General features: G+C 35.3%; 1 protein-coding gene across 4 annotated transcripts in view; it reads right to left on the bottom strand.

The window, feature by feature from the left end:
• Window positions 1-17,848, bottom strand: part of CUL3 (cullin 3) — a 97,224-nt gene that overhangs the window by 10,793 nt on the left and 68,583 nt on the right. For 3 of the 4 annotated variants that reach the window (XM_061148626.1, XM_061148629.1, XM_061148627.1), the window contains exons 6-13: window positions 16,494-16,722; window positions 11,628-11,773; window positions 10,706-10,882; window positions 9,139-9,309; window positions 8,416-8,523; window positions 4,882-5,006; window positions 4,197-4,293; window positions 2,556-2,690 (exon numbers count right to left, since the gene is read on the bottom strand). In XM_061148626.1, coding sequence (XP_061004609.1) covers window positions 2,556-2,690; window positions 4,197-4,293; window positions 4,882-5,006; window positions 8,416-8,523; window positions 9,139-9,309; window positions 10,706-10,882; window positions 11,628-11,773; window positions 16,494-16,722 — 1,188 coding nt within the window. Of the gene's footprint in view, window positions 1-352; window positions 407-2,555; window positions 2,691-4,196; window positions 4,294-4,881; window positions 5,007-8,415; window positions 8,524-9,138; window positions 9,310-10,705; window positions 10,883-11,627; window positions 11,774-16,493; window positions 16,723-17,848 lie in introns of those variants that run through there. The other variant, XM_061148628.1, reaches the window with a different exon arrangement.

Raw genomic sequence — 17,848 nt, 5'->3', positions numbered from 1 at the left:
CCATGATAGCTCCTGACTAAAACATACAAGCTGTTAGATATAATTCAATTCGACCTGCCTGAAAAGCTTTACAATGTTTGGGTAAGGTACTTAATGCTTACTTGAAATCAATATTCTTAGGATTCAATCACATACAATTTTGATACAATTTTGTGTTTGGAAATTAAAGTTATTCCTGAGGTAATACACACCTGGATATTTACAAGAGCAAAATTTCTCGGCTTAGCCACTGACTTAAAACACTAAGGTTTCAAAATATTTCTCTGAAGTATTATCACGTAAAAATAGTTACCTTTCAACTATATTATCATCACATAGAGGGAATATGAAGATGAGTATTAAAATAGGCCTAGAATTTAATTGCTCTTCATTCCAAATTTAAAACTTCCAAAATGTTCACCTGTATCTGAAAATTCATTTTCAATTAAGTATAAATATGGCAGTAACTCTACAGCTTTTAAAATATTCATTATCTTTCATTTAAAAATATCACATGATCCTCATTTAAACTCCAACCTACTCATTAAACATATGGGAAAAGACTAACTGAATGTAATTCAATCAAATCATGACTTAATGGGAGAAAAAAAGTAATGAAATGTATATTTTTATAGTTACTCTAAAAAAAGAAAGTGGACACTATCAAGATAGTATAAAATTAGCAAAAGGACAGAGAAACTAATGAAACAGAGATGTGTGTAGAAATACATACATATGGTCAACTGACTTTATGTTTTCTAAATAAAGGGGCTAAGGTAATTCAGAGAAAAGAACAGTTAGTGCTTTTGACAAATGATGCTGAATGAACAAGTGAATATATGTGGGTGGAGGAAATAATTCTTAATCCTGCCTATAACCATACCAAAAAAATTAACTTGAAATTGATCATACACCTAAATGTAAAAAGCTAAAACTATAAATCACTTAGAAGAAAATGTAGAAGAACATCTTTGAAACCACACACCAGCCAATAATTTCTTAGACTATCAAAAGCACAAATCATAAAACAGTGGCTACTGGACCTTGTCAATATTAAAAAGTTCTGCTCTTAGTAAAATTAAGAAAATAAAAGGGCAAATAACAGACTGTGAGAAAATATTCACAGCACATAGAAGTGACAAAGGATCTGTATCCAAACCTTATAAAGAAGTTTTAAACAACCCAATAAAGTTATACGAACAAAGAACTCATCAAACAAGACACATTAAGTGGCATGTGAATTACCAAAAAACTGCTCATCACCATTAGCAGTCAAGGTAAGAAATTAAATCCACAACGAATAGGTGTAATTGCACACTAGCTAAAATGGCTAAAATTTAAAAGACAGAATATTAGATTTTGGAGAGGACGTGGGGCAACCAGAACCCTCCTACACTGCTGGTAGAAATGGCAAGCATTAAAATCACTCCAGGATGGGCCTGGTAGCTCGGTGGTCTGTGATGACCTAGAAGGGTGGGATGGGGGTGAGAGAGAGGCTTTCAAGGGGTAGGGGATCTATGTATACATATAGCTGATTCACGCTATACTGCAGAAACGACACAACACTGTAAAGCAATTATACTCCTCAATTAAAAAAATAATCATTTTTAAAAAATGGATTTGCAAAGCACAGTAATGCAAAGTGCAAAAAAAAAAAAAAAATTAAACATACAGCCTATTCACTACAACCTAAATTCAACCCAACAATCAAAATGCCTATCAAGAGGTGAGTAGATAAAGAAACCATAACAGATCCATGTAGCAGAGTATCACTCAGCAATAAAAAAATAAACTACTGAAACTATACACTCAACAACATGGATGAATCTTTAAAATACTAGATTATGTAAAAGAAGCTGGACAAAAGTGATATGTATCATGTGATTCCAATTATATGAAATTCTAGAAAGCCAAAACTAATTTACAGTGATACAAAGTAGACAACTGGCTGACGAGGTCTGGAGATACTGTGAGGGAAATGACTGCAACAGAGTATAAAAATTGGGGGAGGATATTCTATGGGGACTTCCCTGCTGGCTCTGTGGTAAAGAATCCAACTGCCAATGCAGGAAACGTGGGTTCCATCCCTGGGTGAGGAATATGCTGTGGAGAAGCAAAGAGCAAACCCATTTCCGTACTCTTGTCTGGAAATTTCCATGGAGAGAGGAGTCCAGCAGGCTACAGTACACAGGGTCGCAAAAGAGTTGGACACAACTCAGTGACTGAACAAAATAATATTCTGTATTTTGATTTCATGATGCTTGTTACAGAGGTGCATATATCTGTTAAAACTCATCAAACTGTGAACTTAGATGGAGTTATGTTTTATTATATAAAACTTAATACTCAACAAAGTTGACTTAAAAAACCAAATGAAACATGACCCAAGAAGCCTATGACCTTCATATAGCTTCATGGTTCCACAGTCCAATTTTACGCTATACATTTTTCTCTAATTATATTCTGAAAGGTTATTACTCAAATCCTTTTCAATAATAATTCTACATTAGGTTATTCAAACAAAAAAGACTCAAGTAACAACACAACAAGGTAAAATCCACACAACCAACCCATACCTCAAACGTGTATTTTTCTCTATTATTGAAGAGCATTAATATGGTCATCTGGAAAGTGGAGACTTGCAATATATGCTTCCGTGTATTAGAGCCAGTTACTTGTGCGCCTCCAACGCCAACTTCAGATCCATCTTCCTGTTTAATTTTTAAACATAAAAATAGAACCAAGATATAATTATCTTCTGATAACTTTATCAGTATGTTTGTGAAATAAGCTCTGCAATGCCCAAACCCGCCTTAGCAAAACGACAGGACTCATTCCTACACAAAAAAGAAATGTTATTTTAAAAGTGTATATGTATATATACGTGTGTAAACCACACACAATCTTTATTTGGAACTGTCTTATTTCTTCCCATTATGAACACGCTTATGTATCTGAACAAGTAACGAATCAATAATTCCTTTTATTTACAGCTAAAATTTATGGTAATAGGACACACGAGGATAATACTGCACTTTTAAGATATCACTGCCATTATACTACCACCCAAAGTAGTAGGGTTAGGTTTCTTTTTGCGTGATCTGATCACTGTAAGAGATTAAATAATAGCATAGGGTGGAGAGGGGGTAATTTCTGTCATCCTTAAAGCCTACTGCCTGCTCTATGATTTAAAAGTACAAATTTAGTCCTCAATAATTAACATATGAATTATCTTTCAAAACCTACTTATATGTTTAATAAAACTTCAGAAGCTAACATGATTAAGAAAAAAGCTGCTCCTTTAAAACAGAAACAAGCAACCAAGAATTAAAAGCTGAGTGAGTTCCTTAATATCCTTGACCTTCCCACTTACAGCTAAATAAACATGTAACAGTCTTAAACGTAATCCAACTGAATGAATTCTAAGAAGGAATATTTTCCACTTCAATTAAATATAAAACTACATATTGTAGTTTTTTATAACTGTAGGCATTTTCAGTAATATTACAAAAAAAAACTTTGGTGTTACAATATAATATAAAAGTTAAGATTTTAATTAAAATGTTTAATGAAACTTACCTGCTGCCTAGATAACAACTTAGGTATTTTTTTCTTCAATGATTAAACTCTTTTTATTATTTTGCCATTTTAAGGCAAATGACTGTGATTTGATTTATACCGAGCAATGAAAGTAAATTAAAGCTCACAATTTTACATACAAAAAAGGAATTACTTTTTTAAATGAAGGCAATTTACTAGTGTATTGCTAACTTTTAAATAATCACTTTGGCAACATTTTGCAGATTTCACAAATTTTAATTGTTAGCTTTCCTGATTTCAATTTATTGGAAATAAGGATTATAGGAGACTGAGAATTCTGAAAAGGGACTCGTGGTTTTTGTATGCTCTCAAATCAACTTGCATTTTATTATCTTATGCAATTCTCAAGTCTAATTGCATAAATAAAACATATAAACTATATTACTTATTCCATAAGGAAGGCTACTGGCATAGTCTTCATAATGTCAAAGGAAGTTACCAACTGAAGGAATAGAAGTAAAGAATCAAAGCTGATGTTTCCTTCTTCTAAATATTTTAAACAGGAAGGGAAAGAAGAGAAATAAATAATTTACCAAAATCAACAAAACTCACTCATCAGTTCTATAGACTAATTTTAAGTTATTAAATAAAAATATGCCCAAACTATTAACATTTACCTTTTTAACTGGTCCATAGAAGGTGGCATTGAGGTCTGCAGAGCCCATGTGATGCTGGAGTGTGAGCTGTCGGCCACTGTGTTTGGCCAAGTAAAACCTTCAGCAAATCAAACCAGGCTTTTGAGAATTACGTAACTTATTTATTTGAAATTATAAACTTCCAATCTTTAACAAACATTTATGTAAGGGAGACTTCAAAAGCTAAATAAAATCTTAGAAATCAAGTTCAGTTCCAATTTTTTATAGATAAGAAACCATAAATTAAGGGGTGGGGGAAAAGAGACAGAGAAAGGCAGACCTAAGAAACCTAGCCGACAGCCAGTGATAAAGCAGTGCACTAAGCACTTCCTACTGGTATAGTTTTTGCCCTGGCTGCTGCTCAGCCATCACGGTTCATAAGATGACTTTTCTCCAAAATTAACCCCAAAACAGTTCACCCCCAGCTAGTGGCAAACATCAACAATACAAAATATACTCCTAACTATGCATTAGTGCTGAAGAAGGGTATTCGTATTCCTCTGAAAAGATTGTGCAATTCATCCTTACATATTGAAAGCATAAAGGGTAAATGAGATTAAAAAATGGGAGTATATTCCTCTTCAATCAGGGACACTACTAACTGCTCCAATTCATCTCAATTCTGGACAATTTGTACTAAGAAATACAAAGTTTGATCTACATTTACCTTCTGAATATCTCAAAAGCGTGTCTTGGTGCTGGTGGGATGTTGCACTTTGGTGTGGCTGACTGAGTGGGCCAGTACCCTGTTGTGAGCACCCGGACTGTGAGATCAACACCACCTAAAGATACCTGCGGGAACGAGAAGAAAACGTCCCCCTACAAGTTAGCTAGGATGTGCTATCTGTTGCCGAGACACTGTGAGAATTATCAGAGCTATCAAAGTAGTTATCTCCACGTCCAACAGCCAGCAAATAAAACACATCTTCTTGAAAGTTAGACTCATCCAATGTTTTCCATGTTTTAACTATGGCAAATTTTTTTGCTTAATGCTTGCTTAGTCTTACTGGTGTCACTGAAATGTACAAAGTTTGTGGCCTTTAAGATTTTTTCCAGATAAAATGCCAAGGGGTCTTATCAGTATCATTTTAGAGAAAATTCTAGAATACCTTTCATCTCTGTTTTTAAGTACTCTTGCCATCTTAGTACAGAAACAACATATTTCTAACATCTCAATCACATTTCTACTAAACTGACCAAAACTTTCAGGTTTTCACAGGTAGCTCACATTCTACCAATCTTTGCATAGGACGCTAGGCCCAGTTCTACACAGTAGGTGCTCTGTAACTATTTGCATAATGTTTGACTACCTCTATAAAATACATGCTAGCATTACTGTCACAATGAGGTTTTTTTTCCCCTTTAAACAGATCTTTAACAAGATAATTTTTTAAGAAAACAGAAACGAAGCACATCAACAGAAATTATTAAAGGGGAAAAGCTCCAATACTCTGGCTACCTGATGTGAACAGCTGACTCACTGGAAAAGACCCTGATGCTGGGAAAGATTAAGGGCAAAAGGTGAAGGGGCAACAGAGGATGAGATGGTGGATGACATCATTAGTTCAATGGACATGAGTTTAAGCAAATTCCAGGAGACTGTGGAGGACAGAGGAGCCTGGGATGCTATACTCCATGAGGTCGCAAATAGTCAGCTGAACAACAATCACTGTTCAACTTTATCATTAAGATTCACAGCTTGTTCCATTTTTATGTATCCTGAATGATTCAGTGAAATTTTTAAAAAAGAAAAACAAGTTTATAAATATCAAGAAGTATTCCACACTTAGATTTCTTCATAAATGTATCTTAAATGAGTTACTCCATTTTAAAGAACTGAACCCAGAAACCTTAGATGACACATAGGAAAGATCATAGCAAAGATGCTTAGATGATGAATGGAAGAGGCCTGAGAACTGTTTACACATTTGCAAGCAGAGAAGGGGCACCCAAATAATAATGTCTTTTATCTCTTTTCTCATATCCCCATATCTTGCTCCCTAATCTTTCAGTCTTTCTTCAACATGTCATTTTTTAAAGGAGGCCTTCTCTGACCACTCCTCCTGGCTACAGTGTTCCTCTACATATCCTATCACCAGCTGAAGTGCTCTGTAATTACTTGTTTACCATCGTGCCTCCCAGATTAGAAAGCAAGCTCCATCATGGTAGGGATTCTTGTCTATTCTCTGCTATATACCCAGTGCCTAGAACAATGCTTGGCACAGAAACAGTGAGTTATTTGTTAAATTAAAAAGAGAAAGAACCTCAAAGAACTATTGCTCTAATGGTTTGGACCTTTTATTTCTAGCTATTGTAGTAATATTTTTAAGCCATTCAGCTTAGTTTCAAACACAGTACATGACAGAGACAAGTACACAAAGACAAAGATACTGAAAAAGTCTGTCTGGATGTAATTTGTTGATATAAATGAACAGAAATATGACAGCAAGGTTGTTTTCCTGTCCTTATCCCCATGAAAAAAGTAAAACAGGAAATAATGCACAAATACTTAAATTTCCTTCAGCATAATAAATATGACTTGTCTAAATAAAGTATACTACAAGTATTCAGAATTTTAAGAGAGTACTTGTTATATGACTTCTGAAAGTAAACAGAAGAGTCATTCTATTTCAACAGGTAAAGAACCTTTAAGAAAGTAACAGAAATATCTGAGGATTGGTGATGTTTTAAAAGGGCTCCAAGATTTCAGAGAGTTCAAGATTTGTTTTGATTACTCTGTTACTCATCTCAACAAGTGTTCTACTTAATGGTTAACAAATTATGAAATGAATATTCCACCATAAAGTGCAGGATATACCTGAACAGTCAAAACGAAAGAACAGAAAATATACAAACTTCATAGAAAGAAAACAGAATCTGATGAAATGATCATACTGAACAATCCCAGTGCAAAATAATCAGTTCAGTTCAGTCGCTCAGTCGTGTCCAGCTCTCTGTGACCCTATGAACCGCAGCACGCCAGGCCTCCCTGTCCATCACCAACTGCCGCAGTCCACCCAAACCCATGTCCATTGAGTCGGTGATGCCATCCAACCATCTCATCCTCTGTCATCCCCTTCTCCTGCCTTCAATCTCTCCCAGCATCAGGGTCTTTTCCAATGAGTCAGCTCTTCACATCAGATGGCCAAAGTACTGGAGTTTCAGCTTCAACATCAGTCCTTCCAATGAACACCCAGGACTGATCTCCAAAGAATGGTCAACAGTAAATAAAGACGGTAATTTTTCAATCAAAAGGCCTTCAACTATCACAGAAAAGGTACTTGGACACTTGAAAAAAAAAAAACTTAAGGTAAATACAAAGTTGAGAAACAGTTTAACAAAAAAGAAAAGAGAAAACTCTGAACTTCATTATACCCCACTGAAATCTTCTCAAAAACTTCACTGGACTCCACAGTCTTACTGTGAGTTGCAGCTCACTTCCTTCTGGCAACCACAATACAAACGCACACCTACAACACACCAGCATCAGGGTTGCTGTGCTCAGGTCACCCTTTACCAACCCCGAGACGTCAGGCCCTTTTACCCTGATCTTTCACATGAAGAAGAATACTGAGGTACAAGAAGCTCAGGTAACAATTATAAGGCAGTACCATCCTGGGGTAAAGAAAAAGTATTAAAACTCAGTAAGCTTGCCTAGGGAGCTTCCCCGGAGGCTCAGCAGTAAAGAATCTGCCTGCCAATGCAGAAGAAGGTTTAATCGCTGGGTCAGGAAGACCCCCAGGAGAAGTAAATAGCAACCCACCCCATTCTTCTTGCCTGAGAAAATCCCTTGGATAGAGGAGCCTGGCTGGCTGGAGTCCACAAGGTCACAAAGAGTCAGACACAACCGAGTGACCAACAATAAGAAGTCTGCCTAAGCCTGATATTCTTTCCATGACCTATAAATGGTTATAACAGCAGAGTAGCTCCATTTATTAAATATTCAGTGCATTCCTTCAAGTAGGGAGGATAAACTAATTTAAGAATAAGAGAATATATTTTAAGATTAGAAAAGTTAGAAAAATAGGTTATCCAGGGGAAATAATTTTTAAAGCACTCACAGACAATACATATGTTGTCTCTAGTGACGTTTAAAGAAATGACACCAGCAATTCAGTTATCTAAATGGATGAAAATGCCTATTACAAAAGACTGCATATAAAAAAATTTTATATAAGTAGAAATTAATGAAGAATCTCACCCCAGTGGCCTGTAGATGTTGCCTGAACTCATCCATAGTTGTGTTTGAGATGCTCATATCCCTAAACATTCCTTCCAGTTTTGATGTGAACTGACATCCACATTCAGTCTGTAGAAGAAAAACACAAATATACACAAACAAATGATGGATTTTGTTATGAGGAAACATACAAATTCTCCCTTGTTACTGCCATCCTTTCTAAATCTTTCTAATAGTTGTTCTATGCCTGTAGGCACCAACTTTAGTGGCATTAATAACCTAAGAATTTTATTTTAAAATGTAAATTTCCAGACTCTCTCTTAGATTTCCATAAACCCAACTGAAGGTAGGGCCCAGAACTCTGTGTTTTTAACAAGAAACACTTAGGTGATATGGGTACAGGTGGCCTGTGGATCACACTCTGTGAAACAGAAGTGTATGTCATATTCCATTTACTGCTTCCCTTGTACTGATCCTCCCCCAGATCGCCATAAATGTATCTGCATCACCAAGAGAAATTCCAGTACACTGTGAATGCCCCAGAACTTGAACAAATCTCTGAATACAACTTTCTCTTAAAAAAAAAACAAAAAACAACAACCCAAGTCCCTCAGAATCTAGCTTTGTTAATTTACAGAAACAAGTATTTTAAATCAATTATTTCCCAATTAGTTGTTTGTCGGTGCTCAATTATGTGATAAACCTTAGTTAAGGGCACTCCATCCCATCCTAAACATACCTTACCTTTAACTTAGAAATCATATTTTTTTCAGAGTCATCAGAAACACTTTTATTTGTAAGAAGTCTCCTGGCCAAGTGTTGCTTATAATAACGTTCAAATACATCTTTTTCTTGCATAAACCTAAAAAGGACCATTGCCTTATCCAATATTGTTTCTACTTCTTGTTCTGTTAGCTGCAAATCAATTAGAAGACAATTTAACAATTACACAGCTTTAATTCTACAAAAACAGCATCACAGTTTGGTTTTAAAACACCACTAATAACAAACATAAATATCTGGTTGACCAAGGTCAGAAAAGAGATCTAATGTGAGAAAATATGGCCAGCCCACTTCCTACAGCTCGGCTCTCACATCCTCAACTAGTGCAGCATGAATCAGAAGTTGGAACGGTGCTCCACTCCCCAGTGGGCTAACTCTGAAAGGGAGAGGTTGATACATGGCTGGATTAAAGGATGACTGAGAATAGCTGAAATTAAATTTTAATCACATAAGAGAATTTTATAGTGCCCTTGCATTGTAAAACATATTGGCCAAAAGACAGTTATTTTTATATGAGCTCATTCAAAATCTAAATTGTTCAAACAGAAGCATAACAATATGTTACATTTCCCAAAGCAAAAAGGCCTCTGCCCCTAATCTTTTAAACAAGGGCAAGATGATACTGTGGCAGGTTGTATTCAGTTTATATTAAAAATTATGGAAGACTACTTAGATGTGTCTTTTCTATTCGGCATCCTTGGTAATCTTCCCCGTTTCTGTGTTATTGTTACCTACTGGCTGCTTTGCCCTAACGTCTCACAAATCCCAAGATGAAGTCAGCAAAACCAATTTACACATAATCACAATCTGCTTATTTTGATTTTCTGTGCTATACTGCACTTCCAAGATCCCAGATATATTATAAACACTTGAAACTGAGCTTCCATATAGGCTATCAAACTATTTTCTGATATTTATTCTAGACGAGGCCTTCAAATTCTTGACATTCAAGTACTATTGGATAGATAACCTCCAGAACCAGGTAAGAGTAAGCAATATTCTATGTGCAATGCATAGCTGTTCTCTAGTTTCTTATTACTTCTTATAACATACATAACCCTCACAATCTGAAGTTTATGGCTGTGTGGTTGTTTCTGATGCCAATGACACATTACGTGAAATGTCAAAGTACTTCTGACCACTTCAAGCACTTAAAACAATCCTTTCAAATATCACAGTGCACATTTAAGCACAGCAAAAGTGAAAAGTCAAAGTGTCAGTCGCTCAGTCCTGTCCAACTCTTTCAGACACCATGGACTGTAGCCTGCCAGGTTCCTCTGTCCATGGGATTCTCCATATAAGAACACTGGAGTGGGTTGCCATTCCCTTCTCCAGAGGATCTTCCCAACCCAGGGATCGAACTCAGGTATTTCACATTGGAGGCAGATTCTTTACTTTCTGAGCCATCAAAGAAACCCAAAAGGCTGTTTAATTTTATATTTACAAAATAGTCTAATCTTATATTTTATTTCCTAATGTTACATCTACAAATAAAACTTAATGTACTTTCAAATGCTTTAACACTTACCCCTTTGACTCCCTTTTTCAGCTTATCATCAATAAATAATGAGAGGTATTCAGGGGACCTGGAGTTGAGGTTGAGAAAATACTCAAAGTCACCCGCAATAGTCTGTTTAAAGAGCCTGTCATTATTGAACGATTCCTGGAGGAAGCGATCAAACCTACTCTTCAGATCCAACAAGCCCTTCCAAATAAAAAAAGAGAAAAGAAACTTAGGATACATGTTAGTAACTTTTCTATATACAATACATGCGTGACTACACATTTATCTTTGATTTCGCTAGTAATAAATGTGTGCATTCAGGGTTAAACTTACAGATTCTATGTTGTTACTTTCAAGCCTATATCTAGGCCTGTATTAAAAACATCAGTGGTGAGAGATGTATTCTATCTTCCATTTATGTATTACTCTACTGAAGATGAAACAAAGATCCTTTTCCCTGTTTCTCCCTACCTTCCTCTATCTTGATTGAATGGGTGAGCCTGAGAAAATCAGCTTTAAAAATACACACAGAGAAAGCTGATTGTTGATACTAAAACACGAAAAATTTGAGAGCATAATATATTCGTAGTACTGCTTGAAAGCAAAATATCTTGAAACAAAAAGTCACTAAAACAGTTATTTTTTTCTAACACATGAGAGCATATAAACACTAAGGCATACAAAGAAGAAGAAAGAACTTTCATTCTTGACACTATTTAAATAAGGTCTTCATCAGATAAGCTAATACATAAAAAGAAGTGGCTGAGTTTGGCTCCCTGATATAAACATACATGCTTTCCAAAATTCCTGAAATATTTATGATAATTACACATATTAACCTACCACTGGAACAGTTCAGTGAAAATACATACTACATCACTCTGTAAAAGTGATCTTTTTAGCACATCAAAATTACTTTATGATAGAATCTTCTGTATTTACTTACCTGGATATAGTCTACCGGATTCTTTCCTTCTCCTTCCTCAGAAACAAGGGCTTTACCTTGTTCCCTCAAATAGGAACTCATACACTCACACATTGTTTTCAAACCATTTGGCACACGACTAAATAACTTGTACATGCAAGCAAGGTCTGCAATCAGAAGGAACATACAAATTGGCTACATTAAAGATTAAGAAGAAAAAAATAAAATCTGTTCATTTGTGATATTTAAAGAAGCCCCATTATGATCTATTTGTAGACCACATTAAAAAACTACTAAAAAACAAAACAAAACTCCAGCAAAATGGGGGTGGAGTGGGGAAAGCTAGTTAATGGTTATTATTGCAACTTGCCAAATACATGGTACAGATGAGATACTAAGCATCAATAAACAGTTGTAGCAAGTTTTGGTTTGCATGGAAGAGATGTCCAAATAGCATAAGAAACAAGTCACAAAAAAGGAAAACTGAACTTCTGGGTTCCTACATAATTTATCCAATATAATTCTAACTTAGAAACTAGTAATACTACAAAACAACTATCAAAAGAATAACTTTAAATTTGGTATGTCCAATTAAAAAAATCAATGTGGTATAACTGGCAGTTAATGTAATAACGAGGAACTTTAAAAACCAAGAAAAGTCTTACAGATATTTTGAAGCATGTCTATCTCAAAAGTTCAATGCCAGTAGTGGCAAGAAATAAATTTTATTACACATCATGGTAAAATTCATGTGAAACTTACAGTATAAATTTCTGTTTTACTATTTTTCTTGGAGCAATCCCTAATATTTTTCAGGTGGTGATCTAAGCCAATATATGTATTTGAAAAATTGGCTTATCTCACTACACTATTTTTATTTAGAATGAAGACTCTAGACTGCCTTTTACAAAAATAAAAGATGGAGTTAAGATACTACTTTTCGATACGTCTAATATATCTCTGAAATAAGAACTTACTGGAAGAGTACAGTGTCAAAACTTTACAATGATACAAAAAGGTTTTAAAATGGAGAACTTTTAAAAATGGAGTTAGAACAGCACTTTCTAGATCGGGGCTGTTTTATATAAAGCATCAGACAGTAAATGTTTTAAACCGTGGATCATATGGTTTTTGTTCCAACTACTCAATGGTGCCATTGTAGCCACAAAGAAGCCATGGCTAATACAGAAACGAAGGGTCATGACTGTACTCCAATGACCCTTGATTCATAAGACACTGAGATCTACTGAAAGAGACACTCGCACCCCAACGTTCATCGCAGCACTGTTTATAATAGCCAAGACATGGAAGCAACCTAGATGCCCATCAGCAGACGAATGGATTAGGAAGCTGTGGTACATATACACCATGGAATATTATTCAGCCATTAAAAAGAATTCATTTGAATCAGTTCTAATGAGATGGATGAAACTGGAGCCCATTATACAGAGTGAAGTAAGCCAGAAAGATAAAGACCATTACAGTATACTAACACATATATATGGAATTTAGAAAGATGGTAACAATAACCCTATATGCAAAACAGAAAAAGAGACACAGATGTACAGAACAGACTTTTGGACTCTGTGGGAGAAGGCGAGGGTGGGATGTTTTGAGAGAACAACATCGAAACATGTATATTATCTATGGTGAAACAGATGACCAGTCCAGGTTGGATGCATGAGACAAGTGCTCGGGCCTGGTGCACTGGGAAGACCCAGAGGGATGGGGTGGGGAGGGAGGCGGGAGGGGAGATCGGGATGGGGAACACATGTAAATCCATGGCTGATTCATGTCAATGTATGACAAAAACCACTACAATACTGTAAAGTAATTAGCCTCCAACTAATAAAAAATAAATGGGGAAAAAAAAGACACTGAGATCTAAAACTTACACAGTTTTCATGTGTAATGAAATATTACTCTTTTGACTTTTTTTCCAGCCTAACTGGTAATGGGCCAGATCTGACAGACAGGCTAAAACTTACCCACCTTGTCTGTATTCATAAGATCAATTTAGATCCTAAAAATACATGACTGCAACTTTTGTAAGAAGGGCTTCAAAATTTGTTTCAATGACTTTCAAAAGCCAAGTTTTTGGACAAACTATTCTCATCAACAATATATGTCCAAAATAACCTACATGGAGCAAATCTTATAGTTTCTCACATTTGGTATAAATTATAACCAAGTTGCCCATGTTAAAAATAAATATTACAAATGCAACAGAAATTTATGGATATGTACTACAGTAAGCTTTTGTTATCAAATACCTCTAACAAAATAGTTCCCAACTTTGTCTTTCTTGTTCCTATGCTGTTATAGTTTTGTTATATATTTAACTGTATATAATCTAATAAAATTTCATTGTATGTAATCCACTGTAAATAAATGGATGGCATAGTGGAGAAAGTGAAAGAGAAGAAAAATTATGTGGCAAGAAATTAAATATTATTTGTTTATACTTAAACAGTAAAATGATACTATCTGAACTTAATTTCATAGTGCTATATGCATTTCACTATTAATCCAACTAATCCTCCACTCATGGTGGGAAAAAACTTTCCCTTTCTGATCTATAAAACATTTGGCTTCATATAATGGTGAAGTTGCGTCTCTGACGTATTCTTTACATACTGTTCAAGAACAGGTCCTAGTATAATTAAGACATTTTTGCAATTAGGTTTCTAGTGGAAAGCCAGGAAAACTGAAGCCATGATTTTTAAGTTTAATTTAGCATCACAGAAAGCTGCTTACTTGCTGAGAACATTAAGCACTAAATAGAAACTATGGTAAGTGGCTATTCTGATACTCCATCATTTAGGTGCTTATTAAGCAGTTGCCATGTGTTAGATATACTTAATGCTTTTGACACAAGTCTCCATGCAGGCTACAGATACTATAATTCAGGTGTGCTCAATAATCTCTCCATCAAACATTTCCTAGCCTCTTAATCTTCAAGCCCATTTAATCTCCCCACTCTTAGCCACCCCCACCAAACATGAATAAGAAAGCATTAACTCAGTAACTAAACAATACATTAGAAAATTGATTCTCATTCTGTTTAAGTAAGGAAAATTGCTTTACATAAAGTCCTAATCTGCCAGGGATCATTAAGATTTGGGTCATCAAACTATAGCCCATGGAACAACTACAGCCCACTGCTTGTTATTATACAGTTCACAAAATAAGAATGCTTTTCACATTTTAAATGGTTGAAAAATAAAAATTGAAGTTTTATAGGAATACAAGTTTATTCATTTATGTTACTGTCTATGCCTACTTTCTCACTATTATAGCAGAGATGGGTGGTTTACTGTATGGTCCACACCCGTAAAATATTTATTCTCTCCTTTTAGAAAAAAAAAATTTTGCCAATCCCCAACTTAGACAATGGACATCCAGGAGTAGCTTATTTTGGAAAATATCCTTAAAAATGAGTTTTGTTTTGCTTTTACAGAAAAGCTCTATCAAAGGGTTTTTTTTTTTTTAACATTTATTTATTTGGCTGTCTCCAGGTCTCTGTTGTGGCACGTGGGATTTAGTTCCCTGACCAGGGATAGAACCCAGGTCCCCTGCATTGGGAGCTGGGTATCTTACCCACTGGACCACTAGGGAAGTCCCTCAAAGGGTTTTTTTAAAAGTAACCTCCTCTAGCTTAATAAAGACAACAAATTTACATACAACCTTTCTGGAAGTTAAAACATATATAGAAACATAATCATCTGAAAATACAAGACAAAGACTCCCCTAGAAGAAGAATGGAACAACCTCTCTGCTACCATCTTTCTTCTCCCTTCTTTTACATCTTCCTCTCTTTTAAATTATTAACTTAAACATTGTTTCACTCCCTACCTAGGCAGTCACGGTAGGGTCACACGTCATAGGTAGTATGTATTTCTTTTATGAGTACGTGGCTAAAATATGGCTAAGACTTCACCCAGCACCAGATTTATTTTTTAATACCAGGCACTGTGTGTGCTCAGACTCTCACCCGTGCCTGACTCTTCGCACCCCCCCAGACTGTCCGCCAGGCTCCTGTGTCCACGGGATCTTCCCTGACACAGGACGGAACCCACACCTCTTATGTCCCCTGCACTGGCAGGCGGATTCTCCATCATTAGCACTACCTAGGAAGCCCTTTCAATACAGTATCAGTGACTTAGCAAGTCATAGTTGTAATGCAAAGCTTCAGAAATTAAGAATGAGGACAACATGACTGTTCGTCATAATTTGTCCCAGGGTATTCATCAAGAAGTATCACTTTAGGGAAATAAGGTAAATAGTAAAAAAAAAAAAAAAAAAAAAAAAGAGTAAATGTTAGTTATCTCCAAAATGTTTACTTGTAAGCAATACTCCTTTCTCCTTTTTCAGTCTATAACTTAAGAGTTCCTCTAAACACATGAACATGGAAAACTTGTAAATTTTTGTATTTTTGGTACCCTTATCACAACCAACTCCCTAAAGGAATGCATACAAAAATTTAAGACTGGAACTTCAGACTGTGGAGTGTGTGGATGAAAAAAAAGTCTAAATGCCCTGGCATATAAAAATAAAGTATAGGAGCAGGTCAGGAGCTCACAGGCCTCATCAACATTATTAGACTTATCTCTGGGTTAAGAAAAACACAAAGTGAGGAGACTGAAGATGAGAGAAAAAAGAAGCTATTCAATCCACTAGCAACATCTAGAAACCTTATTAAGTGTAAAGCTTTACTGTAAAATCCTATCAAAGTAACAACAGTGATAAAGTAATCAAATATCATGACTTCTTGAAAACTGATATACATAATGTTCAACAGAAAAAAGAAAAAAAAAAAAAAAACAACCCTCCAAGAACCTGGAAGACCTACAAGAATTTAATTGTTTTTCAATTGCTAACACTTACCTTCTGTCTTGCCATTTTTCAACATATGTACTAGCCCCGAATTCTCCATTTCTACTATAGTTTTCATGTGCTTGGAAATGAGTTCCCTCTCAACCACCTTTACAATTGGCTCTTCAGTTGATTTGTCAAGGCAGTGCATCACTCGTTCTATTTCTTCATTAATTCTAGCTTCTACTTTCTTTATATATACTGAAGCACTGTTTTCTGCTAGAAATTTCTGGCTTTCCATCTGCAATCAAAAAGCATGATTTTTTTCTTTTTTTAAACAGAGCAGCAAAATGTGTTTCTGCTTTCAACTGGGTTTCTACAGAGTTTCTCATAAACCAAACTAAATATCCCAAGCTATTTACATTTTATATACTGTCTATACATACTCGTATCATCAGAACGATATCCTTTAAAGCATTACATACAACTAAATTAACATACTACCCTTAAGCAGCGCTTTTCAAACTTTGCCAGTGTATTCCGAACAGCAGAAAAAGCAAGCACATGCCAGTAAAAGTTCAAACTACAGAATGAAGCATCTGACCCCAAGTGACAGTACAAAGCAAGCACAGGACAGTAAAAAGTCAAAACTGTAGAATGAAGCATCTGACCCCAAGTGAGAGGGAAAAATTCTTCTTTGTTTTAATGTAAAAGTATGCCTAAAAAGATTCATCCCATTTATCATACAGTGTTGCTGGCATACTGGTAGTTACTAAAGTCCTCTTGCCACCCTACTCCTACTCTCAAAGGAATATATATAAAGTTTGAGAAAGAGGGCTTTTCAGTAACTATCAGTCTTGTCTGCTAACACCAGTCTTACACAGAAATCTCAGTAAATTTTAAATGCTGACCCTATTGACTTTAACCTAGTAGTAAAATTAACAAATATATCTAAGACTTACATAATATTAGACATGTTAATATAAATGATGTAAAAATTTAATAGTATTTTCCATTCTCTTAATAAAAAGTAGTTTGAAATAAAGTCTCTAAGACTACCCATCATCACACCAAACAAAAATCATGGTGAGACAACCACTTCACTATTACATTAATACATATATCACTGTAATATATTTTGGAAACCTGACAATTTTCAACTTTATTTCTACACTGTAATGAAAGAAATTAAAACAAATGCAAATGTAAAAGCACTGTCAAAAACATCCAGAAGTAGTTGCTGCGTTATCAGAAAATAAAGACTGTTTCCTACATCATAAAATTAGTATTTCATAAAGCATGTTCAGGCTCACCAGTACAGGCCATAAAAATCTTTCTGATAGGTTACAAACTGATTTTTAAAAACTGTGGCGGGCGTGGTGGTAGGGTGATGTGGGTGGCAGTGTGCAAGTACGTTGTTTTGTTTC

Source organism: Dama dama, chromosome 8 (assembly GCF_033118175.1).
Source record: "Dama dama isolate Ldn47 chromosome 8, ASM3311817v1, whole genome shotgun sequence".
NCBI lineage: Eukaryota > Metazoa > Chordata > Mammalia > Artiodactyla > Cervidae > Dama > Dama dama.
This window is presented reverse-complemented; position numbering and strand designations above follow the sequence as displayed.